Here is a 24,923-nt window from a genome sequence, read left to right as displayed (position 1 = left end):
TGTCTGTTCCCTCTACTTATTTGCTATCAGAAACCCTCATCATTTAAGTCTTTAAGAGTTTTCAGGGAAGAGAATCAGAATAATCAAGGAGAAAGTTAAAATTCTAGTATGCAATTCTGCCCTTTCATATATTTAGAAACCATTTCAAATGAAGTTTTTTTTGAAGTTCTGAAATGTTCGTGTAATTCTGTTTTTTTTTCTTTTCCCCAAAGTATTTTTCCCCCCTGAGGATTCAGTGTAAATTAAACATATGCAACTTCTCTAGTCCTGCCTGTTTCCCTGAATTCAAAGGGGCAGGAACAGTGCATTTAACATTGGACCTAACGTGTATAGAGCTTCCCAGGTGGCTCAGCAATAAAGAATTCACCTGCCAAGCAGGAGTCATGGGTTCAATTCCTGGGTTGGGAAGATACCCTGGAGAAGGAAATGGCAATTAATACTGGAGTGCTATTAATTGCCTAGGAATTCTTGCCTAGGAAATCCCATGGACAGAGGAGTCTGATGGGCTGCAGTTCATGGGTTCACAAAGAGTCAAACACAACTTAGCAACTAAACAACAACAACAACAAATGTGTATAGGAGTCATTACCAGCTGTCCAAGTTACAGGCAATACACAGAATGTCATCAGCTTCTTGCACTTGATATGACTTATATTCATTTAATTGATAAAATGGGTAAAAATAGCTAAAATCTATTTTTAAATGTGAGGTAGGTGCCAAACACTAGGGAGGCACATTCTCCAGTGAGCAAAGCTGTAGCTGGATTTCAGCATTTATCCAAGCATGGTGTGTCTGAAGTTTCTTCTTTCTAGACTGGAGCAAGTGCTGAAAGCCAAGGGGATAAAGGTGACAGGGTAATGGAATGGGCCAGAGGGATGTGAGCAGAAGCCAGCCATTCATGCCACCCGGACAAGGCAGTGGAGGTTTCCACTAGCCACTTCTGACCCATGCTATCATCACAGGTAGAAATGAAATTGGGCCAGTAAGCCATTTCACATCATATTTTGAAGAAGGCAACTTGTAAGTTATAAATTAAGAAATGAAATATCTCCATAGTCAATCTACCGTTTAAGGAGTTTATAGAATAGGAATTCAGCCATCATTAAAACTATTGACAGAATTAGGGAAACACAAGAGTTGTCGGCTGTTTTCAAGTAAGTTTTGCCTTTCTGCTTTTGAAATAGATGATCAAATAGAGGATCTGCTGGTCCAGATCTAATTGATAGCTATCATTAGCATTTTCTTACGAACACATTAGAATGATTTTAGACATAACCCAACAAAATTGCTGTAGCCAGTCTCCCAAGTTGTCTATTCCCTCGGAAGGGAGTCAAAAGTGGAAGTGTTCTTCTTTATTGCCTTAAAGGGATCCAAAGAGTACTTTCCTTTTAAGGTTCTTGCAACCTATTGCTTAGATAATGTATATGTTAATATATAAAATTTTTAATACTATGCCAGTACCTCCTAATGATAGACATAGGAGGAAGAGTTGTTATTTTTTGTTTTATTATTATTGTGGTTATTATTTTTACTAGATTATCTCACAGCCTTGACTTTTATTCCTGACTTGCTAATCTCTCCCCAGTCCTGACAAAGGAAGATGTAAGACTGGAAGACAGTGTCTTAAATTCTGTTTATCTGCCTATCAGATACATAGAAAATGTGAAATGCGCCACCGAGCCAAGTGTGCAGGTCTCTCCAGTTTGGAAACGGTTGTGCAGTTAGGACATCATTCATAAAGTGATGAAATTTATCCTAAGGGGAAATGTATTCACAGCAACTTAATTCCTATAAATTTCTGCATTAAGACAGTAAAAATGACTGAGATCCTTATCAAAAGGTCTTACCAACTAAAAAGTTTTAATCAGATGCTAGTGGAAGCCTCTGAGAAAGCAAGCCCTCAGTCTGTAACTTAACATTTCTCTTCAGCAATACTGCATCCACCTCCTGATTTCTTTCAATGTTTGTAGCCTAAAACACAAAGTCACCCTGTTCAGAATGTCATTATTTGGCCTCTTCTTAAACAGCCTTAGGTTTCAGAATCAAAGCCATCATTTTTTCTTTTTCCTAGTTCTTACCCTCAGGTTCCTTCTCCAATAGCATGCCCTTTCTTGCATATTTGTATAGAAGAAATATTTTTTAAATAGCATATTAAAAATTATAGTTATGTTATTTACTTAAAATGCTTGCATAACTTATTTAAATGTTTTTAAATAGCCAAAACAATTGATTATAAAAATAGCTTGCATTCTTCTAATTATAAAATAAATGTCATGGGAATGTAATGTACAGCATGGTAACAATAGAAAGTTGCTAAGAAAATAGATCTTAAGAGTTCTTATCACAAGAAAAAACATTTGTAACTCTGTGTGGTGAAAGTGAAAGTTGCTTAGTCGTGTTTGTCTCTTTGCAACCCCATGGACTGTGTAGCCTGCCAGGCTTCTCTGTCCATGGAATTCTCCAGGCCAGAATACTGGAGTTCCCTTCTCCAGGAGATCTTCCCAACCCAGGTATTGAACCCAGGTCTTCCACATTGCAGGTGGATTCTTTAACAATTGAGCCACCAGGGAAGTCCAATTATGTGTGGTGGTAATAGACTTATTATATACAGATATTGAATCATTGTGTTCTACACCTGAAACTAACATAAATGTTATGTCATTTATATCTCAAAAAAAAAAAAAAATTGCATTTAGGGTTGGTTTGCATTGCTACTACAATGGCCATGGTAAATGAAAAATGAATTTTTATTTCTACTACTGATGGAGGTGATTTCCATTGTATATATTGACTGTATAGCTCGGTCCTGGAAAACAAATTCATGTAATATGGTATTCTTCCATAAAACCTTCTCTACTTCTTGGATTCCTAGTTCTCTTCATCTTTATTGTGATTAAGGCTTTTCTGTCCCCTTAATTGGGCTTTCCAGGTGGCTCAGTGGTAAAGAATCTGCATACAATACAGGAAGCTCAGGTTCAGTCCCAGGGTCAGGAAGATCCCCTGGAGAAGGAAATGGCAACCCACTCTAGTATTCTTGCCTAGAAAATCCCTTGGACAGAGGACCCTGGTGGGCTACAGTCCCACGGGGTCCCAAAAGAGTTAGACATGACTGACTAAACAGCAGCAACATCCACTTAACTATCATTTATTCACCCTTTATCACTTAACTTTGCATTTCAGTTTTTTCATGGGTTTCAGTCTTCACAGATTTATCCTGAGCCCTTGATGAGAGTTACTGCCTTAGAGCTGGGGTGTGTTGTACACTGGAGTGTCAGGTTGCACCACACATTAATTGGTGGTAGTTATCAACAAATTCAGTGAACTTCATCTGTTCATTCATATTACATTGAATATCTTTACTATCAAATAAAAATTAATAAGTATCTGAAATATGCATCTACTTCCCAGGTTTATCAGCTTCATGGCATCCCCAAGCTTCTACAGCTCCTAAAAGTTCAGAATGAAGATATCCAGCGAGCCGTGTGTGGGGCCTTGAGAAACTTGGTGTTTGAAGATAATGACAATAAATTGGAGGTAGCTGAACTCAGTGGAGTGCCTCGGCTGCTCCAGGTTTTAAAGCAAACCAGAGACTTGGAGACTAAGAAGCAAATAACAGGTAATGCTTACTATTAACAGGGGTAGCATAGTGCAACCCAGCCAGATGTGTTAATGTCATTTGTTTTTCTGAAGTTTCCTGAAGCAAATGACGGATGGGCTCACTGTTATCTGTGAGATGGCTTTTAAGGAACATTATTACTGCTGGCTTAGACTCCAGATTCAAGTCAAGTCTGAATTCCTTTCTTTCTAAAGGAGAAATTTTTCTGGAGCTTTTGGTTAATATTTTTAATTAAAAATTCTATGCACCTTTTATCACCTGGACCCCTGTCAATACCAGCTTCGTAACTTCCCTGTCCCTTGACCTCCTAAAAAGAAAACATGACTAGATATGTTTTTCAGTTCTCCGTTTCATATTTCTATTTAAATACTGATTTGGAAAAATAAATATCTCTTTTCTGTGTGTGGGTTGGAAAACTAATCAGAAATAAAGTAATGCTTTTAATAATTCTTGAAGCATGGAGAAACGTGGCTTAATTTTGTTTAAAGGAATAGTGCATATGATAGAAAATAACTCATTGAAAATGATTCATCAGCTGTCTGCTGAAGCTCCCTGAACTCATTACAAAGAATGTAAGAAACCATTACTGAGTATAATCATCAGTAGTATTATCTGGGGGAAACTTTTAAGTATCTTCAGTGTCCTAGGTAGTAGAAATTTTTAATTTATTCTCACAAAAACCTTAGTTTTGAGCTATTTTGAGGTACTGGGTACTAAATCTCAGTTTTACAGATGAAGAAGTTAAGTCCAAAGAAGTTAACCCTTTTTAATATATGAAAGTTTTTCTTAGTGATATAGTTGACAGTGTTCATACTTATCTAAAAGAGGTGCTCCATAAGTATTGTTTAAATTGAACTGAATATCTGTTGCACTTTGGCTATCTTTTATTATAAAAGTTGTCTTTTTTCCTATAAAAATGTTGTCATTATATCTTCTCTACCCATTTGTATCTCAAAATATCACATTTTTCTATCTTGATATAGTTTAATTTTATAAAACTACATGAAGTTTTGTAATTGTGTAAAACTGTATGAAGAGTTGCAGCATACTACCCTTCTGCCAGCATGCTGTCATGTCTTATGAGAGATTTCCTTTCATATCCGTAACTTATATTAAAGTACCTCAGAAATTAAGAGTAATCTCACTTATTCATTCATTCATTCAGCCAACATTTAGAGAGCAGCCTTCAAGTGTCAAGCAAGGCACATCACAGACTAGAGAGGTTGTGAATTTTATTTTCCATCTACTAAAGCATGAACAATTATACAGTGGTTGGCCTTAAAAGAAAAACAAAAAACAAACCTCACGTTTAGAACCTAACATTTTCTTCATTAAACTACAGTAGTGAACACAAAAGAGAATCAGATACATACACAGTCAGAAAGGACTTCATGAAGGAGATATGTTTCATTGCGGACCTTCAAAGAGGTATAGACTTTGGACTAGTGTTTTGAAAGAGAATGAAATTTATTCCCGGCATAGTGAAAATCACTAGTAGAGCAAAGAAGCTGCTGTTCATCTAGAGGAATCTTCAGTAATAAATGTTCAAGGTTAGGGTACATGATAGCCAGAAAACTTAGGAGGAAGTGTTTGTAAAGGAAATAATCTGTTGTTTGTGAACGTCCTCTTCTTTTGTGTAGGAAGAAGGAAACTAAGAACAGAGAATATTCTGTGGTATTGATGCCATAGAAATCATTCAGGCTTCTTGAATAATCTACAGAGCTGATAAATGGAATTTGTACAATTCCCAGAGTTTCTAGTATAAGCCAAATATCCCTATCAGCAAGTGCTTGTTACATATTCATTTAACTAAGTTGATACTTGAATGTTTGATACAAATCGTACTAAATAACCAGCTTCCCTGGTGGCTTAGTTGGTAAAAAATCTGCCTGCAATACAGGAGACCTGGGTTTGGACCCTGAGTCAGGAAGATCCCCTGGAGAAGGGAATGGCAACCCACTCCAGTATTCTTGCCTGGAGAATTCCATGGACAGAGAAGCCTGGTGAGATACTCTCCATGGGGTCCCAAAGAGTTGGACATGGCTGAGTGAGTCACACTACTAAATAACTTCCTTTAGCTCTATTAACAGAAGTGCTAAATAAGTGATTTGTGGGCCTCAAAAATAAATTTGTTAACTTAATTTAGACACGTTTATATCTTTGTTTAGAAACATAAAGTGAGTAGCCATATATATGAATCTTTTCTTGTCTGTTTTGTAAACATCTTTTTTTTATTGAGCCTCTATTATGGGCTCAGTCATGTCTGACTTTTTGCGATCCCATGGACTGTAGCTTAGCAGATTCCTCTGTCCATAGAATTCTCCAGGCAAGAATACTGGAGTGGGTAGCCATTCCGTTTGTCGAGGGAATCATTCCCAAACCAGGGATCAAACCCGAGTCTCCAGCATTATAGGCAGATTCCTTAACATCTATTTCTAGTCATAACCTTGAACCTTCCATTTTTTACCTCTGTTCTTCCTGACAGCTCCATAAGGCATGGTATTATTGACTGTTTACATATGACCAGTAAGACTCAGGGGGTTACATAAGTTGCCCAACGTTGCACAGCTAGCAAAACAACAAAGCCTAAATGTGAGTCCAGTATTATCTGAGTGTTTTGCTGTATCAAAGTGTCCAAAGTTGCTCCCTTTGGCAGCAATTGACTATCTCCTGGAGTTTGCTCAAAATCATCTCCATTGAATCGGTGATGCCATCCAACCATCTCATCCTCTGTTGCCCCCTTCTCCTCTTGCCTTCAATCTTTCTCAGCATCAGAATCTTTTCCAATGAGTCAGCTCTTCGCATCAGGTATTGGAGCTTCAGTTTCAACATCAGTCCTTCCAGTGAATAGTCAGAGTTGATTTCCTTTAGGATTGACTAGTTTGATCTCATTGCTGTCCAAGGGACTGTCAAGAGTCTTCTCCAGTCCTACAGGTAGAAAGCATCAATTCTTCAGCATGCAAACTTCTTTATGGTCCAACTCTCACATCCCTACATGACTACTGGAAGAACCATAGCTTTGACTATATGGACCTTTGTCAGCAAAGTGATGTCTCTGCTTTTCAATATGCTGTCTAGGTTTGTCACAGCTTTTCTTCCAAGGAGGGAGTGTCTTTTAATTTCATGGCTGCATTCACAATCCGCAGTGATTTTGGAGCCCATGAAAATAAGTCTGTCACTGTTTATCACTGTTTCCTTTTTTTGCCCATCTATTTGCCATGAACTGATGGGACCAGATGCCATGATCTTAGTTATTTGAATGTTGAGTTTTAAACCAGCTCTTTCACTCTCTTTCATCTTCGTCAAGGGGCCCTTTAGTTCCTCTTCACTTTCAACCATTAGGGTGGTGCCATCTGCATATCTGAGGTTATTGATATTTTTCCCAGCAGCCTTGATTCCAGCTTGTTATTCATCCAGCCTGGCATTTTGCATGATGTACTCCGCATAGAATTTAAATAAGTAGGATGACCATATACAACCTTGACATACTCCTTTCCCAATTTGGAACTACTCCGTTATTCCATGTTCAGTTCTAACTGTTGCTTCTTGACCTATATACAGGTTTCTCAGTAGGCAGGTAAGGTGGTCTGGTATTCCCATCTCTTGAAGAATTTTCCACAGTTTGTTGTGATCCACACAGTCAGAGCCTTTGGCATAGTCAGTAAAGCAGAAGTAGATGTTTTTCTGGAATTCTTGCTTTTTCTGTGATCCAGTGCTGCTGCTGCTACTGCTGCTAAGTCGCTTCAGTCGTGTCCAACTCTGTGCGACCCCACAGATGGCAGCCCACTAGGCTCCTCTGTCCCTGGGATTCTCCAGGCAAGAATACTGGAGTGGGTTGCCATTTCCTTCTCCAATGCATTAAAGTGAAAAGTGAAAGTGAAATCGCTCAGTCATGCCCAACTCTTAGCGACCCCATGGACTGCAGCCTACCAGACTCCTCCATCCATGGGATTTTCCAGGCAAGAGTACTGGAGTGGGGTGCCGTTGCCTTCTCCGGTGATCCAATGGATGTTGGCAGTTTGATCTCTGGTTCCTCTGCCTTTTCTAAATCTAGCTTGAACATCTGGAAATTCTCAGTTTACATCCTGTTAAAAGTCTGGCTAAAGGATTTTGAGCATTACCTTACTAGTATATGAAATAAGTGCAGTTGTACAGTAGTTTGAACATTCTTTGGCATTGCCCTTCTTTGGGATTGGAATGAAAACTGTCCTTTTCTAGTCCTGTGGCCATTGCTGAGTTTTCCAAATGTGCTGGCATATTGAGGGCAGCACTTTAACAGCATCATCTTTTAGGATTAGAAATAGCTCAGCTGATACTCCATCACCTCCAGTAGCTTTTTTGGTAGTTATGCTTCCTAAAGCCTACTTGACTTTACACTCCAGGATGTTTGGCTCTAGGTGAGATGACCACACCATCTTGGTTATCCGGGTCATTAACACCTTTTTTGTACCGTTCTGTGTATTCTTGCCACCTCTTCTTAATATCTTCTGCTTCAGTTAGGTCCTCAATTTTTCTGTTCTTTATTTTGCCTATCTTTGCATGAAATGTTCCCTTGGTGTCTCTGATTTTCTTGAAGAGATCTCTAGTCTTTCCCATTCTATTGTTTTCCTCTATTTCTTTGCATTGTCCACTTAAGAAGGCTTTCTTATCTCTCCTTGCTATTCTTTGGAGCTCTGCATTCAGTGGGGTATATCTTTCCCTTCCTCTCTTGCCTTTCACTTCTCTTCTTTTCTCAGCTTTTTGTAAATCCTCCTCAGACAACCATTTTGCCTTCTTGAATTTCTTTCTCTTGAGATTTATTTTCAAATAAATGACGTTTGTTATAATATGATATTCCTGATAAGTTTTACAAAAGTTAGGTTAAAGAAGGAATGATCCATGTAAGGGAAATTACAGAAACACATTCCTCCTGTTCTGTGATCATTTTGAAATATAAATTTGAAAAGAATCACTTCTCCTGCTGCTCCTTGAAGATTTAATCTTAAAATTTACAAGTTTTGCTATTAACATTATACAGATTTGGTTAACTATATTTCTAGTCCTAAGGGCAATATTAATAAAACTGGGGTTTAATATCTATTAGATCCCTTTATTCAGTAACTGTATTTTGTAAATATCAGTTGGCAACAAGTTTCTCAATAATGCAGTTATCATTCTCTCACTTAAAATTGCTAATTATTCAAATTATACCCCTTACCAGAATCCTGTTCCTTTATTTTCGGCTAGAAAGAGAGCTTAGTGACAGAAAATTACAGACAGTACACCTACAATAAAGAACTGTAATAATAGAAATTAAGGCACTATGAATAAACTGACCCGAAGTTAAAGCAAATGAAAATCTAAACCCCAAATATAATGCAGTATCAGGGAATACAGAAGGTAATCATTGAAAGAGACATCTATTCAGGGTCATCTAAACCATTAATTTCCCAATGCCAAAAATGTGAATCATTTTTAAAATGTAAATTCCTGGAATCCATCCTGAGAGTCAGGCTTAGTAATTTTTATTAGGCGTATGCCTAAAAAAAGTTGCAAGTGTGGCCCAAGAGTATGTGATTCTAATTTGCCACTGCTGCTGCTGCTGCTAGTCACTTCTAATACTCTAGTTTTGAGATAAAGCAACTTGTTGATATTTTCATAAAAGATGAGCTCATTTTTGTTGGCTCCAGTGATAATGCTGGATCTTACAAGCAGATCTTTCTGTCTTCTTCAAAGTTCTTTTAGAAGTTTATGCTTTCACTGAGCCAAAATCTCCTTTCTCAGAATTTCCACTCATTGCTCTGGTTTTGCCTCCTGTAACCACAGAAAATGATATGTAGTTGTTAAATAATGCATTTTTTTTTAGTTACTAGAGAGCCTGCGTATTTATGTGGATTAGACGCTTTTCGCTTTGGGTTGGGCTTCCCTTGTGGCTCAGCTGGTAAAGAATCTGCCTGCAATGCAGGAGACCTGGTTTCGATACCTGGGTTGGGAAGATCCCCTGGAGAAGAGACCGGCTACCCACTCCAGTATTCTGGCCTGAAGAATTCCATGGACTGTATAGTCCATGGGGTCACAAAGAGTCAGACTGAGCTTTGGGTTAATTTTTCTAGCAATAATTTAATTTTTAAAAATTTATAAGAACTTTGTATATTAATGGTATTTAACCTTTGTCCTGTATTGTCATATACCTTTTCCCAATTGGTAATTGGTCATTTACTGATTTTGTATGTATGTGTGTGTTATGGTGTGTGTAAGGATGTACAATCCTGAATCTCTAGTGAACATTTAAGCTCTTTTCTTGCTTTGTATCATACAGAAATTTGGCAAGCATGACATTTCTGTGTAATATCTTACATTAAAAATTCAAAAATTATACTGAAATTCCCCAAACCATATACTTCTCTAGTAATAATATAGCATGCCAAACTACAAAGGACATTGAATGTTGGAAGAAAATTCCATTCCCTTTGTTCAAATTAATCCTCTCTGGTTTTTATTGTAAAGTGTACTTTTCCTTTGAGTGCTCTGTGTGGTCCTTTTTAAAAAGAGGAAATGCCATTATGTTTCACATTTTTAAGCTTCTGGCAGGCAGAGACTGTTAATTTGTTTGCTTATTTAGAACAGGAAGCTTTTATTTTCCTTTTCTCTCTTTTCTCTTCAGCTTTCTTTTGTAGCTTAGGAACCAAAACTCAACCTCAGACCTGCCCTTCAGTTGTTTTCAGCCACCTTAGGAGTTTTCTGGAATTTTATTTTGTCTCTCCCTTTCCAGGGCCTCTTAATATGAGGTGTGACCAATGAAGTCATTGTGTTGCAAAGCCTGTGGCTGAGTGACACTGCTAACCCAAATGCCAGTTTGATCAGGAAAAGACCTCATCAGCCAGAATTCTAGTCCTCATGAAACACTAGACCCCGTATTGCTTTGTCTAATGGAAGCTAGGTGTAAGCTGTGGTGGATATTTGGTGATTTAAATAAAAAATTAGTTACTTATACACAGCTAAAGTAAACTGTTTGGAGAAGACAATGGCACCCCACTCCAGTACTCTTGCCTGGCAAATCCCGTGGATGGAGGAGCCTGCTAGGCTGCAGTCCATGGGGTCGCTAGGAGTCGGACACGACTGAGTGACTGTACTTTCACTTTTCACTTTCATGCATTGGAGAAGGAAATGGCAACCCACTCCAGTGTTCTTGCTTGGAGAATCCCAGGGACGGGGGAGCCTGGTCGGCTGCTGTCTATGGGGTTGCACAGAGTCGGACACGACTGAAGCGACTTAGCAGCAGCAAAGTAAACTGTTTAAGCCCCAAAAGACTATATCAGGCCTAGAATGCTCTAATTGAATGGCCAGATACAAGTATGGTTGATTAACTACTAAGCTTTAATCACAAGCTAGTATTTCTGTAATTGATATCAGGGGAGGTAATATCACCACATAATTTAGCTGAGACCACCATGTTTGCTTTATTCATAAAGTGGGCTGCCCTGTATATCTGTGCTTCCTCTGTTCTTCATGCAGACAAAGCAATAAATTTAAGAAGTAAAAATTACTGACTGGGAGGTGGGGCATGAATAGGAAGAAAATTCTCTTTCTGTCCCCTCTCTCTTTCTGCTTTCTTGGATGATAGTGAGTTATAGTAATTTACTGAAGAATGAAAGATGGCACAGGAACTTGACACCTGCTGGGAGTCGCTGGAATAACAAGCAGTAGGTATATAGTCCTTCCACTGAATCAGAGGTATTTGAGCACCAAATTTGTGAGAAAAACAAATCCTAAATGTAAATACATGCAACTTTGTATTCTCTCTCAATACCCAGCTTCAGTCCTTGTGGATGTCCCTGGAAGTACAGTATTCTGTTATCTTAATTTCTTCCTGAGTTGGCTGATACGGCCTTTCTTTTTAATTGGAGGTTGAGGGGATTCAAGAGGACAAGAAAGTTAAGTGAGTAAATGTGGTACCAGTCTTAGACCAATGCTTAGCCCCTGCAAGTTGGCCAGTAGAGTAAATACTCTTATCTCTCCTTCTCTGCTAAACTGTAATATAAGATGAGGTAGCGCTAGCATCAGAGAAGGAAATGGCAACCCACTCCAGTATTCTTGCCTAGAGAACCCCATGGACAAGAGAGCCTGTGGGCTGCTGTCCACGGGGTCACACGAGTCGGACACAACCGAAGCGACTTAGCATGCATGCATGCATTGGAAAAGGAAATGGCAACCCACTCCAGTATTCTTGCCTAGTGAATCCCAGGGACAGAGGAACCTGGTGGGCTGCCGTCTATGGGGTCACACAGAGTCGGACACAACTGAAGCGACTCAGCAGCAGCAGCAGAGCTAGCATAAGTTCTGGGAGGACATAAAGTTTACCATTGGGTAGGAGTTAATAAATATTCATTGGTGATATTGATCGGCCTACTCTTGACAGGCATAGGCAAAGGCTTTCTACAGGCTTTTCCTGCTGTTATTGGAAAGCAAATGTCAGGTGGGAGTTGTGGGTAGTAGGGAAGCAGGAGGCAGGCAGAGATATTCTTAGATATGTATCTAAGGGAGAAAAATATGAGTCTTAAAATGTTGAACTCTTAATTACAGTAGGATCATTTCAAGCTTTCCTGTTGATGAGCCCAAAATTTATTATCCTAATGAGGTCAGCTTTGTGGTAGGATCTTTTAAGAGAATAGTAATAACAATTTTTGGCATTCATTTATGTTCTTGATTAATTTAAATATGTATAGTTTCACATTGTAAGTTCTCTTTGTTTTATATATATTTTAATTTTTCTTATGGGACAGCTTCCATTGGCGTCTAACGATGTCTAAACAGGTTCTTTCCTTTGTCAAAAGGACCATCTCCCCCACCTTGTTTTTTTTTTTTTATAACCAGCCATGGATCTAAGGGTGATGGTCTTAACTGACCTTTTCAGCAGTCATTTTGACCTAGCCCTGCACTGTTTTGATGGTACTCTTTACTTTTCTAGGTTTGCTGTGGAATTTATCCTCTAATGACAAACTTAAGAATCTCATGATAACAGAAGCCTTGCTTATCCTCACTGAGAATATCATCATCCCCTTTTCGGGATGGCCAGAAGGAGACTACCCGAAAGCAAATGGTTTGCTTGATTTTGATATATTCTACAATGTCACAGGATGCCTAAGGTAACGCCAGTCTACATCTCCCTCAACATTTTCTCTGTTGACTCTAAATACTGCATCCAGATCTGTCTTAAACTCTACCCAATTACCTGGAAATACAGTTAAAAATTATAAAGATCACTCTAAGTACTAGAAGCACAATATAGAAAAGAGTACTGTTTTTCCTGATATGTTTGATTCCAGAAGCTACCCACAGTAGCTCAGAGCATATCATTTCCAATAGGTAAACCGGAAATCCAATCCGAACACCTACAAGTCCGTGCAGACTGGAATTCCCTATCTCACAGGATTAAAGTCAGGCTGCATGTTATTTTTCAGTTGACAAAAATATAATTTAATGACAGGGTTAAAAAAAAATAGTTTTGAACCTGGTGTTTTAAATAGGCAACAAAACCTAAAGGGATAGATTATCTTGCCACAAGAATAGCTACAAAAGAAGTTAGTTTGATCAGCATTTCTAAATATTGGGATGAAAAAGGTGCTTGAAATGTTTTCTCCCCTGGACTGTCAGGTGCCAGCTAAACCAGGAGGAAACAGAAATGCATGAAGGAAGAGGAAATGTTAGTCTTAACTCCTCTAGAATTGTGTGTCTATATATTTGAAAATAATCATTGTCCTTTATGTCTAAAGATTAAAAGAAACCAAACAGATATGTAATCAAAATTAGGCAGCCCAGAAGAAGCTGGGGTATATTTTGCCTTTTGATCTTTTCTCTAGTTTCACAGTTCACATTTTGAGGGAATCTGTTTGGATGATAACGGAGGGAATTTATTATGGTAAGATGTTTATCTTATCTCCATAATTAATCACACTGTGTGTGCATGCACACGTGCTCAGTCGTTTCCAATTCTTTGTGGCCCCATGGACTGTAGCCTTCCAGGCTCCTCTGTCCATGGGATTTCCCAGGCAAGAGCTGTGGAGTGGGTTGCCATTTCCTCCTCCAGGGGATCGTCCCATCCCAGGAATCAAACCCACATCTCGTGTGTCTCCTGCAGTAGCAGGCAGATTCTTTACCACTAGCTCCACCTAGAAAGCCCATAATCACAGAGTAATACATATCAAATACCAGGTTTTCATGAAGAATTATGTTAGCCACTGAGAGTTTTTCAAAGATGAATGAGAAAATTCTTAAGAAACCTTTAATCTAGCAGGGGATGCAGATGAGCAAATAAACTAGAATGCAATGAAATATGTTACAGCAAATTTTTCTATAGCTCTCATTGCCTTACCATGTGCAGCAGAGTTCTTAGTGTGGCAGATTAGGTTAGGACTGTTTCACTTCATAGTGTACATGGCAGGTACACAATTCAAACTTCCTTTTTTAAATCTTTTTGCTTATTTATTTTAATTAGAGTATAACTGTTTTACAATGTTCTGTTAGTTTCTGCAGTATCACAATGTGAATCACCTTCACACCCCTCTAGGTCATCACAGCACCGAGCTGAGCTCCCTGTGCTATATATAGCAGCTTCCCACTAGCTGTCTGTTTTACAGATAGTGTAAATATGGCAGTGTATATGTGTCGATGCTACTCTCTCAATTCGTACCACCCTCTCCTTCCCCTACTGTGTCCACAAATCCATTCTCTACATCTATGTCTCTATTCCTGCCCTGTAAATATGTTCATCAGTACCATTTTTCTAGATTCCATATGTATACATTAATATGTGATATTTGCTTTTCTCTTTCTGACTTACTTCACTTTGTATGACAGACTCTAGGTTCATCCACATCCCTGCAAATGATCCAGTTTCATTCCTTTTTGTGGCTGAGTAATATTCCACTGTATATATGTACCACATCTTTTTATCCATTCATGTGTCAGTGGACATTTAGGTTGCTTCCATGTCCTGGCTCTTGTAAATAGTCCTGCAGTGAACACTGCGGTATGCGTGTTTTTTTCAATTATGGTTTTCTGAGGGTATATGCCTAGTAGTGGGATTGCAAGGTCATATGGTATTTTTTGTTTTTTAAGGAACCTCCATACTGTTCCCTATAATGGCTGTATCAATTTACATTCCCACCAACAGTACACGAGGGTTCCCTTTTCTCCACACCCTCTCCAGTTTGCAGAATTTTTGATGATAGCCATTCTGACCAATGTGAGGTGATACTTCATTGTAGTTTTGATTTGCATTTCTCAAATAATGAGCATTGTTGAGCATCTTTCCATGTGTTTGCTGGTCATCTTATGTCTTCTTTGGAGAAATGTCTAAGTCTTCTACCCACTTTTTGATTTGCTTGTTTGTTTTTTTGATATTAAGCTGCTTGAGGAGCTTTTGTATTTTGAAGATTAATGGTTTTTCAGTTGCTTTGTTTGCAGATGCTTTCTCCTAATCTGAGGGTTATCTTTTCATCTTGTTTATGACTCCCTTTGCTCTGCTAAAGCTTTTGAGTTTAATTAGGTCCCACTTGTTTATTTTTATTACTGTAGGAGGTGGATCAGAAAGGATCTTGCTCAATTTATGTCAGAGTATTCTGCCTGTTTTCCTCTAAGAGTTTTATAGTGTCTGGTCTTTCATTTAGGTCTTTAATCCATTTTGAGTTTATTTTTGGTATGTTATTAGGAAGTGTTGTAACTTCATTCTTTTACATGTAGCTGTCCAGTTTTCCCAGCACCATTTATCAAAGATGCTGTCTTTTCTCCATTGTATATTCTTGCCTCCTTTGTTAAAGATAAGGTGACCATAGGTGTGTGGGTTTATCTCTGGGCTTTATCCTATTCCATTGATCTGTATTTCTGCTTTTTTGCCAGTATCATGCTATCTTGATTACTGTAGCTTTGTAGTATAGTCTGAAGTCAGGGAGTGTGATTTCTCTAGCTCCATTTTTCTTTCTCAAGATTACTTTGGCTATTTGGGGTCTCTTGTGTTTCCATACAGATTGCAAAAAAAAAAAAAAAAAAGTTTTCTAGTTCTGTGAAAAATGCCATTGGTAATTTTATAGGGATTGCATTAAATCTGTAGATTGCTTTGGGTAGTATAGTCATTTTCACAATATTGATTCTTCAAATCCAAGAACATGATATATCTCTCCATCTGTTTATATCATCTTTGATTTCGTTCATCAGTCTCTTATAGTTTTCTCCATACACATCTTTTGTCTCCTTAGGTAGGTTTTATTCCTAGGTATTCTATTATTTTTGTTGCATTGATGATCAGGATTGTTTCCTTAGTTTCTCCTTCTGATTTTTCATTGTTAGTTTATAGAAATCAAGGGATTTCTGTGTAATAATTTTGTATCCTGTGACTTTACTAAATTCATTGATTAGCTATAGTAGTTTTCTGATGGCATCTTTAGGATTTTCTATGTGTAGTATCACGTCATCTGCAAAAGTGACTATTTTACTTCTTTTCCAATCTGGATTCCTTATATTTCTTTTTCTTCTCTGATTGTCATGGCTGGGACTTCCAAACTTCCTTAAACCAAGTGATTCATGTGGCTGAGATGTTAATAGTCACTTGTGGAAGTGAAAGAAGTACACCAGGAGCCATGGCCTCAAGGACTGGGACAGAAATTCAGCATCCCTAGGACTCAATCTCCTGTTGACAGGCATACCTCAGATATATTGTAAATTCAATTCCACACTCCTGCAATAAAGTGAATATTGCAATGAAGCAAGTCACACAAATTTTTTTGTTTCCCAAGTGCATACATAAGTATGTTTATATTATACTGCTACTGCTACATCACTTCAGTCGTGTCCGACTCTGTGCCACCCCAGAGACGGCAGCCCACCAGGCTCCCCCGTCCCTGGGATTCTCCAGGCAAGAACACTGGAGTGGGTTGCCATCTCCTTCTCCAATGCATGAAAGTGAAAAGTGAAAGTGAAGTCGCTCAGTCTTGTCCGACTCTTAGCAACCCCATGGACTGCAGCCTACCAGGCTCCTCCATCCATGGGATTTTCCAGGCGAGAATATGCAATGGCAGTATGTCTTGAAAAAATCAGTATATATACCTTAATTGAAAAATACTTTACTACTGGGATGTCCCTGGCATTCCAGTGGTTAAGACTATGCTCCCAATGCAGAGGGCCCAGGTTCAATCCCTGGCTGGGGAACTAAGATCCCACGTGCTACATATGGCATAAAATAAATAAAGATTAAAAGAAGTATTTAATTACTAAAAATGCTAACCATCATCTAACAACACAGAGTTGCCACAAACCTTCAATTTGTTAAAAAATAATTGTAATGTCTATAAAACTCAATAAAGCAAAGCACAATAAAACAAGATATGTCTGTACATACCATCTCTGCTTACTGTTCTTTGAAGACTACTGGGCTCATTCTCTAAAAATGCAAACAAGCCTCCTCCACATAGCAGATCCCTAAACCACAGGCCACCCAGCAGAAAAAGTACACTTCTTTCTTCAAATGTCAGTCTCAGGGAAGGTTTAACCCTGGCACTGCTTCTGAAAAGTGCATATCATTTGAGCCTCTGTCCCCTGGATTGGCCAGACCTGAATCAGATACTTGCTTCATGGCAACGATGACAACAAGGTTTGTTAAAGTAGCAAGAGGGAGGGGAACACTTGCTGGGAAAATAAAGCAAAAATAGAAGACACCTTCCTCAGTTACAGCATATGCAGCCTTTCTGGGTCTGTCTACAAGCTTCTTTAAAGTCTTACTTCACATTTTTCCAAATATACATCAAAGTACAAGCAAACTACAAAATACTTGCTTTCCTTAGATATTATAGGTAATTTCATATAGTCAAGGCTTTGTTCAATTTTATTTCCTAGGAAACATTTTCCATTATCTTCCCATTAAATGCTTAATCTCCTAATCATCTAATACCAAAGATAGAGTTCATCTTTTCTATAAAACATTTTTGTGCCTCCTCAGACAAACACCATTACTTGTTTTTAAGAATTCAAATGGGAATTTTTACAGGTAAATCACCTGTGTACAGATTTTGCATCCATTACTGTTTTTATGGGAAGTTATTTACATACCTTTTTTTATTATATTGTGGACTCTTAAGAGCCTATGCATTGTTTTAATCTCTAATTCCTAGCACCTAGCAAGGTTTCGGAGAAGGCGATGGCACCCCACTCCAGTACTCTTGCCTGGAAAATCCCATGGATGGAGGAGCCTGATGGGCTGCAGTCCATGGGGTCACGAAGAGTTGGACATGACTGGGCGACTGCCCTTTCACTTTTCACTTTCATGCATTGGAAAAGGAAATGGCAACCCACTCCAGTGTTCTTGCCTGGAGAATCCCAGGGACGGGGGAGCCTGGTGGGCTACCATCTATGGGGTCGCACAGAGTTGGACACGACTGAAGTGACTTAGCAGCAGCAGCAGCAAGGTTTCTGACACATAGTAAGCAAGTATAAAGTATTTGAGTGAAATGGGTAAATGAATGAATGAACAAATTAAAATCCATCATAAGTTAGGTGGATAATCAAGCCTGGCAAGGTATCAAATTTGTAATGGAAAGTAATGAAACAGAAGTTAGAAACATTAGCTAAGGCCAGACTGGAGGCATTATAAAACATGCTAATGAGTTAATTTTATTTCTTCTGTAAACAAAATTTATAATGTGGGGAGAATAGAGATTAAGTTCTATGTGAAGTAGAAAAATTATAATATCAAAATGAAAGGTATATTGGGAAGGTAGAAATCTAAAGACAAAGATATTGGTTACAAATCTTCCTGTAGTCTTCTTTTATGAACAAGGAATAGCAGACTTGCATGGTTTGAATGAAGCACATTTTTCAGATATATTTTATCCTAAATCTACTCTCATCATAATGATACCATTTTAAACTGTTTGCAAAGACAATCCAAACCACTGGTTTGAACTACTTTCAGAAGCAGAATATTACACAAAGACTGGGAAATTGAGCATCATGGTATTTGCTTACTAAAATAATCTATTCTTATTTCATCTGTATATCTAGTTTATAATAATAATAGCTAACATTTATTGTATATTATGTTGTAAAAACTGTTCAAAATGCTTTGTGAGAATTTCCTCAATTTATTCTCAGAGTGACCCTTGTAAAGTAGGCCTTCCCATTTTATGGATAGGGAAATTGGAGCTGAGAGAGGTTAAGTGATTTTCACAACATTACACAGCCAGTAGGAGACAAAGCTGGAATTCACATCTAGGAAGCCTGTCTCCAAAACCGAGCTCTTCATCTTGTCCTGGATATGTTGACATTAATCATTGTATACAAACTGTATATACCTGTTTACAAACTGCTCTGCTGTGGATTAAGCCTCTGCCCTTTACAATCTCGTAACCACAGAGTCAGATATGCCATTGTACAGTGATGTTCTGTCTTATTATGGGCATTATATCTGTGTTTCAGTAATTGTCTTTTTTAAAGAGTTCTATGCAAGTAGAACCTCTGCACTGAATTTCCTATTAACAAAGACAGAAAGCATATGAAGTTGGAGGTCTTTCCAAGAGAGGAGTTGGCTTTGTAGACTACTTCAGGTAGATGTCACAATGGGTATAAAAGTCAGTAAGGAGATGTAAATTAGAACCTAAGAAAAGACCTATAGGGAACCTTCAGTCAAATAGACTCGATTTCCATGAGGGTAGAGCTGTCTTGTGAATAGTTGCTTACTTCTTTTTTCTTTTTAATTTTTAAATTTGTATTGGAGGATAGTTAGTTTATGATACTGTGTTATTTTCTGCTATACAGCAAAATGAATCAACTATACGCATGTGTATATATATATGTATATACACACCCGCTTTTTTTGTGTGTTTTGTTCCTGTTTAGGTCACCACAGGGCACTGAATAGAGCTCCCTGTGCTATACAGTACGTTTTCATTAGTTATCTGTATTACACATGGTAGTGTAAATATGTCAAGCCCAATCTCCCAGTTCATCCTACCCCGTCTCTCCCTGTTTGGTGTTCATACATTTGTTCTTTACATCTGTGCATATATTTCTACTTTGCGAATACGTTCATCTGTACCATTTTTCCAGATTCCACATATATGTGTTAATATACAATATTTGTTTTTCTCTTTCTGACTTCATTCTGTGACAGTCTCTGGGTCCATCCATGTCTCTGCAAATTGCGCCATTTCATTCCTTTTTTTGGCTGAGTAATATTCCATTGTATATATGTGCCACATTTTCTTTATCCATTCTTCTGTTAGTGGACATTTAAGTTGCTTCCATGTCCTGGCTAGTAAATAGTGTAAATAGTGCTGCAAAAAACATTGGGGTACATATATCTTTAGGAATTATGTTTTTTCTGACTCCAACTTACTCTAAAAAGATTTTGACTGGTGTTGACTAGCTCTGATAAAAATGAATCTTAACTACATAAAAAGGTCATAAATGTTAACAAATATAATTTCTACAAGTTCACTGGAGGTATTGTCTCCTCTGCTGAGTGTGGAACCAACAATAAATTGGCATCCTGAGTGTATTTTGACATTGTGGTTGACTTAGGTTAGTGTGGCTAAATTCCTTCAATCTACCTTGGAATAAAACTTCTGCATACCAGTGATTTTGTCTCTTGATTAATATGATGATGAGATCAGTTCTGAGAGGGACTACCCAGGTCTTTATGTAGCAGTGGGTCAGAATGAATATGCTCTGCAGGTAAAATCTTTGTTTCATTAATGAACTTGTGACAGTGACTTCAGTTCGGCCCACCTGGAGCTGTTACCAGCTCCAATGCCATACTGTGAGATGGCATTCAAACAGGAGAACACACATGGGTTATCCTTCGGAAACTGCCAAGTACACCATGTGCACGCATGCTAAGTTACTTCAGTCATGTGCGACTTTTTGCGACCCTATGGACTGTGGCAATTTTTTCTTAAACAATATGATAGCATAATGAATAGTTTAGTAAAAGAAAAATAAATTGATACATTCCAATTTGTGGTAGAGCTGTCAGAAGCGGTTGTTAGAATTTCTTCATACCTCCACAGGCAGTGGCATCATGTTGCCACCTTGAAATCAGCCATGGTAGGAATATTTACACCACAGAAATTTGCAAATGCTACAAATCAGAACTCTCCCCACTCCCCTTTCCCTGCCTCCAGGGGTCAGACAGGCACTTAAGTGGACATGTGTAAGACTATGGGCTGCTGTCTGACTAGAAAGTGGGGGGGAGGGGAATGCTTACCCCAAAGAGAAGTAATATTCAAAGTTCTGGAAAACACTTTAAGCCAAACACAGACTCTTCTGAGGCAGCTGCTGTTAGCAGTATCATTCTTCAGTTGAAGAAATTAAGTGCCAATGACTCTTCCACAATAATAGAAGCAGTTATCAGAAATTTGAGAAAAGCAACTAATCCATGCTTCTTGGGATTTTACCACGTGGTCTGTCTTTCCTCTTGCTCTTATCCAACCCTGTCCAGTACTCGAGTGCCTGCTGTATCCAAAGCACTATTTAAATTTCTGAAATTTCAAAAGGGAATGGGGCCTATTTTTGCCCTGGAGGAACTCCAGGTTTAGTGGGGGAAAGGCACCAGAAGAGATAACCACAATCCATTTGATAAGAAGTGTAGAAGTGGTCTGAAAGGACTGTCATGGAGGCACTGAGTTGCTTAACTGATGTTTCCTGGGAGTTGGGGAAAATGTTACTGGAGAGTCACATGTGGTAAAGGATGAGTAGCTGTATGAATGAATGTCTCCTCAATCATACCTCATCATTTCATCACTAGTTCATCTCTGTCCTTTTTCAGTATAGCCATATAAAAATATGAATTCACAAAAGTCTGAAAAGTTGCTTTCCTGAAGTCCTATTATTTGTTAACCATTTGCTTAATTTTATCTCCACATCTGATTACCAGTTATTTCCAAGACTCACAGACTTAGAGAACCAGTATGTGGTTGGGGGGAGGGGATAGATTGGAAGTTTGGGATTGACATATACACATTGCTACATTTAAGATAGATAACCAACAGCACAAGGAATTCTGATCAATTCTGTAATAAGCTAAATGGAAAAAGAATTTGAAAAAGAGTAGATACATGTGTATATATCAGAGAAGGCAATGGCACCCCACTCCAGTACTCTTGCCTGGAAAATCCCATGGACGGAGGAGCCTGGTAGGCTGCAGTCCATAGGGTCGCTAAGAGTGGGACACGGCTGAGCGACTTCACTCACTTTTTACTTTCATGCATTGGAGAAGGAAATGGCAACCCACTCCAGTGTTCTTTCTTGCCTGGAGAATCCCAGGGACGGGGAAGCCTGGTGGGCTGCCATCTATGGGGTCACACAAAGTCGGACACGACTGAAGCGACTTAGCAGCAGCAGCAGCATGTGTATATGTAACTGAATCACTTTGTTATAAACCTAAAACTAATACAATATTGTTAATCAGCTATGCTCCATTATTAGATAAAAATTAAAAAAACACACACAACCATTTCTGCATTGTTAAGTCTACCTCAGAATTTGCCATTTTGTTTACGATAATAGGACAAAATGGCAAAACATTATGAAACATATTCCTTTTTCCTAGTTGTATTTTATGCTGAAGAAGAAAAGCAATTGGTAATGCATTTCTCCTGCAAATGAATTAAAACTTAACTCTTTCCTACATGTGTCATGGTTTAGTAAATGTGTTTTAATGAATGTATAATATAGTTATTTGTACTAAAATTTATAACTGTCTTAAAAGAAAATTCCATTTTCATTTATCACTGAAGATCTAGCTAGGGTGGGGAGTAATCAGAGGAAGCAAACTGTACTTCCAGAAAGAAAAGCAATAATTATTAGCCTTAATCCTGATGAGCCTCTTGATTAAGGACAAGTTTTTTGGTAATATCAATACCAACTACTTTTTGGAAAAAGAATATCTCCATGTAAATTTTTAATATATTCAATTATATCTGCTGCTGCACAATAAAACATGTATTTTTGAATTTCATTTTTTATAATACCTGGATATCAAACTTCAGAACTCTGCTGAATCTGTGTTTCCTTAACAGTGCTTTTCATTCTGTTTACCTTTGCTTAGTTATCCCTTATTCTGAATACTCCTGACAAAAAGATTAATCTGGTCTGTCTCTATGCATAATCCTATTTAGTTACTCAAATAATTAAGAATTAGATAATTAAATGAAAGTCTTAATTTCTCTTATTATCAAATAACTATTTTCCTTTTCGTAAGACAGATCTTTAGTAAAGTTGATGTTCCTTGTCCTGGAAGGAACAAGACATGTAGGTTGTACAGCTTTGTTCTGTTCCCAATGTTGCTTCTGTTTGCAGAATGAGCAGCTGACTTTGGCTGATGTTTGCGGATACCTGCAGGATCTGATGTTGACTTAGAGTAACAGAAAAACCCTTCTTTTGGCATAGAGTTTTTGTTCTTCTGCCAGTTCAAGTGAGGCTCCCCTTTTGTTCTGTGCAACCACAAGCTGCCTCTGCCGCTTTCTCTAGGTTAATCACAGACAAGGCCCAACTGTTTGATATGTATCAGCTGAGAGCTAAACAAAAACCCAGACCTAAATCTCAAATATCAACAGGAAGAAGGATGCCTCCTTATCAGCCAGTGTCTTATCAAGTGCCTGTTGGGTCTTAGAATGGACTCAGACCAAGCTCTTAAATTGACTGGTACCACTTGGGATACGATTTATAACATGTGTTATTAGGAAGCCTATAATTGTTGGTGAAAATGAAAATATGGCCACAGTTTTTTTAAAACCATTGTGGTGATCACTGAGTATGCTGATTAGACCTTTAAGATAGGTACATTAACACACATGTAAATTTGTATGTTAGTAGAAAACCACCTATTATCAGAAGTAGTCCCTCGTGTTTTTTGTTTTTTTTTTATCTCTGCATCTTAGAATTATCGGTGGTGAAATGTCTTGAAAAGATTCACTCCCCTCCTATTGTTGCCTGCCATTCTCACGCCCTGGTGGCTAACTACGGCCTTTAATTCCAGTTGTCCATACACGACATTTGGACATTCTGTGTTGTAACAAACTTTCTTTCAATGCTGATAGACTATATTTGACAGCTTGCCTGCAATAGCCCCACACAGATAACTTTTTTTGGAAGGGCCATTAAAAATCCCATTAGAAGTGGGTAATTCTGATTTTAAAGAATAGTCATAGGTCAGGAATCTGAATGAAATTCAGCACACCCTAATTTCAGGAATTTTGTGAAAGCATAATATTTGCAAAGTATACAGTAATGTCTAGCACATGCACTAAATTGCAGTTATTCCTATCATTTGACACTGTTCACATTTTGGTTTGCCATATGAATTTAAAGTTTATTGTCATTAATCTTAACAAAGACAGTTCTTTATTTTAATTCCAGCAAGGTCCTGGGTGTTTGTTTTCTGTTGTTTTTTTTTTCACTCCTTTTGATTGTGACACTGAGGAATGTGTGAGATAAATGGTCCTGGAGAGAATCAGGAATCACTGATTCGCTTTCAGATAAATCACCTGAAGTCTCCTATGTGAAGTTTTGGTTAGAGACATACAGAGGTTCAGATTCTATTTTTTTCTCACCCCTTACAGGTCACATTACCAAAAAAATTCTTCTTAATATCAAACACAAGCAGCTAAAGTTTGCACTGGTTCCTCCTACTCAGGCGCAGTGGAGGTGAAGAGCTATGAACCAGCCCTGCCTTTATATTTAGAGTAGTTCACATCCTTCTCTACCCATCTCCTCCTGAGGCCCCAGCCTCTAGCCCCAAAGACCTGATACTTACATTTTAATATATAACAGGGTACAGTTCTAATTTCCAGAAAGGTGCTCACATATTTACTCAGACTTCTGCTAAATTATACCAAGGGGAAACAAATTCATCATTTAATCAAATTCAAACCATAGACACTAAATTAAACATTTCCAATATATTCATTGGGTTTCCCTGGTGGCTCAGAGGGTAAAGCGACTGCCTGCAGTGTGGGAGACCAGGCTTTGATCCTTGGGTCAGGAAGATCCCCTGGAGAAGGAAATGGCAACCCAGTATATTCACTGGTAACTCTGATAATGAACTTTTATCGAGTAACTACTGTGGTTTTTATGCTTTTTTACTTTTCAACAAAATAGTTGTTTTAATATATTTCATGAACAGTTTTGAGGTAGTTCTCCATATTAAACCTCTATTGGGCTACATCTAGGAAACAGTGAAACGTATTTCTCAGGACTCAGGAGACACAGTGTGAAAGGATTGATTCTTCCTAAGATTAGCCTTGTTAATTCTCTCATTCCCACAAATTTATGTATGAGT

The 24,923-nt window shown here is 38.1% G+C and overlaps 1 protein-coding gene across 1 annotated transcript in view; it reads left to right on the top strand.

Moving 5' to 3' along the window:
- The window catches only part of PKP2 (plakophilin 2), an 81,720-nt gene that overhangs the window by 36,932 nt on the left and 19,865 nt on the right, over nucleotides 1-24,923 (top strand). Inside the window, exons 5-6 of the mRNA XM_006055590.4 lie at nucleotides 3,409-3,616; nucleotides 12,564-12,741. Of these exons, the coding sequence (XP_006055652.3) occupies nucleotides 3,409-3,616; nucleotides 12,564-12,741 (386 nt within the window). The remainder of the gene's footprint in view (nucleotides 1-3,408; nucleotides 3,617-12,563; nucleotides 12,742-24,923) is intronic.

This window comes from Bubalus bubalis, chromosome 4 (genome assembly GCF_019923935.1).
Source record: "Bubalus bubalis isolate 160015118507 breed Murrah chromosome 4, NDDB_SH_1, whole genome shotgun sequence".
In the NCBI taxonomy this organism is placed as follows: domain Eukaryota; kingdom Metazoa; phylum Chordata; class Mammalia; order Artiodactyla; family Bovidae; genus Bubalus; species Bubalus bubalis.
Note: the sequence above shows the minus strand (reverse complement) of the source record. Positions and strands in the feature narration are given on the sequence as shown.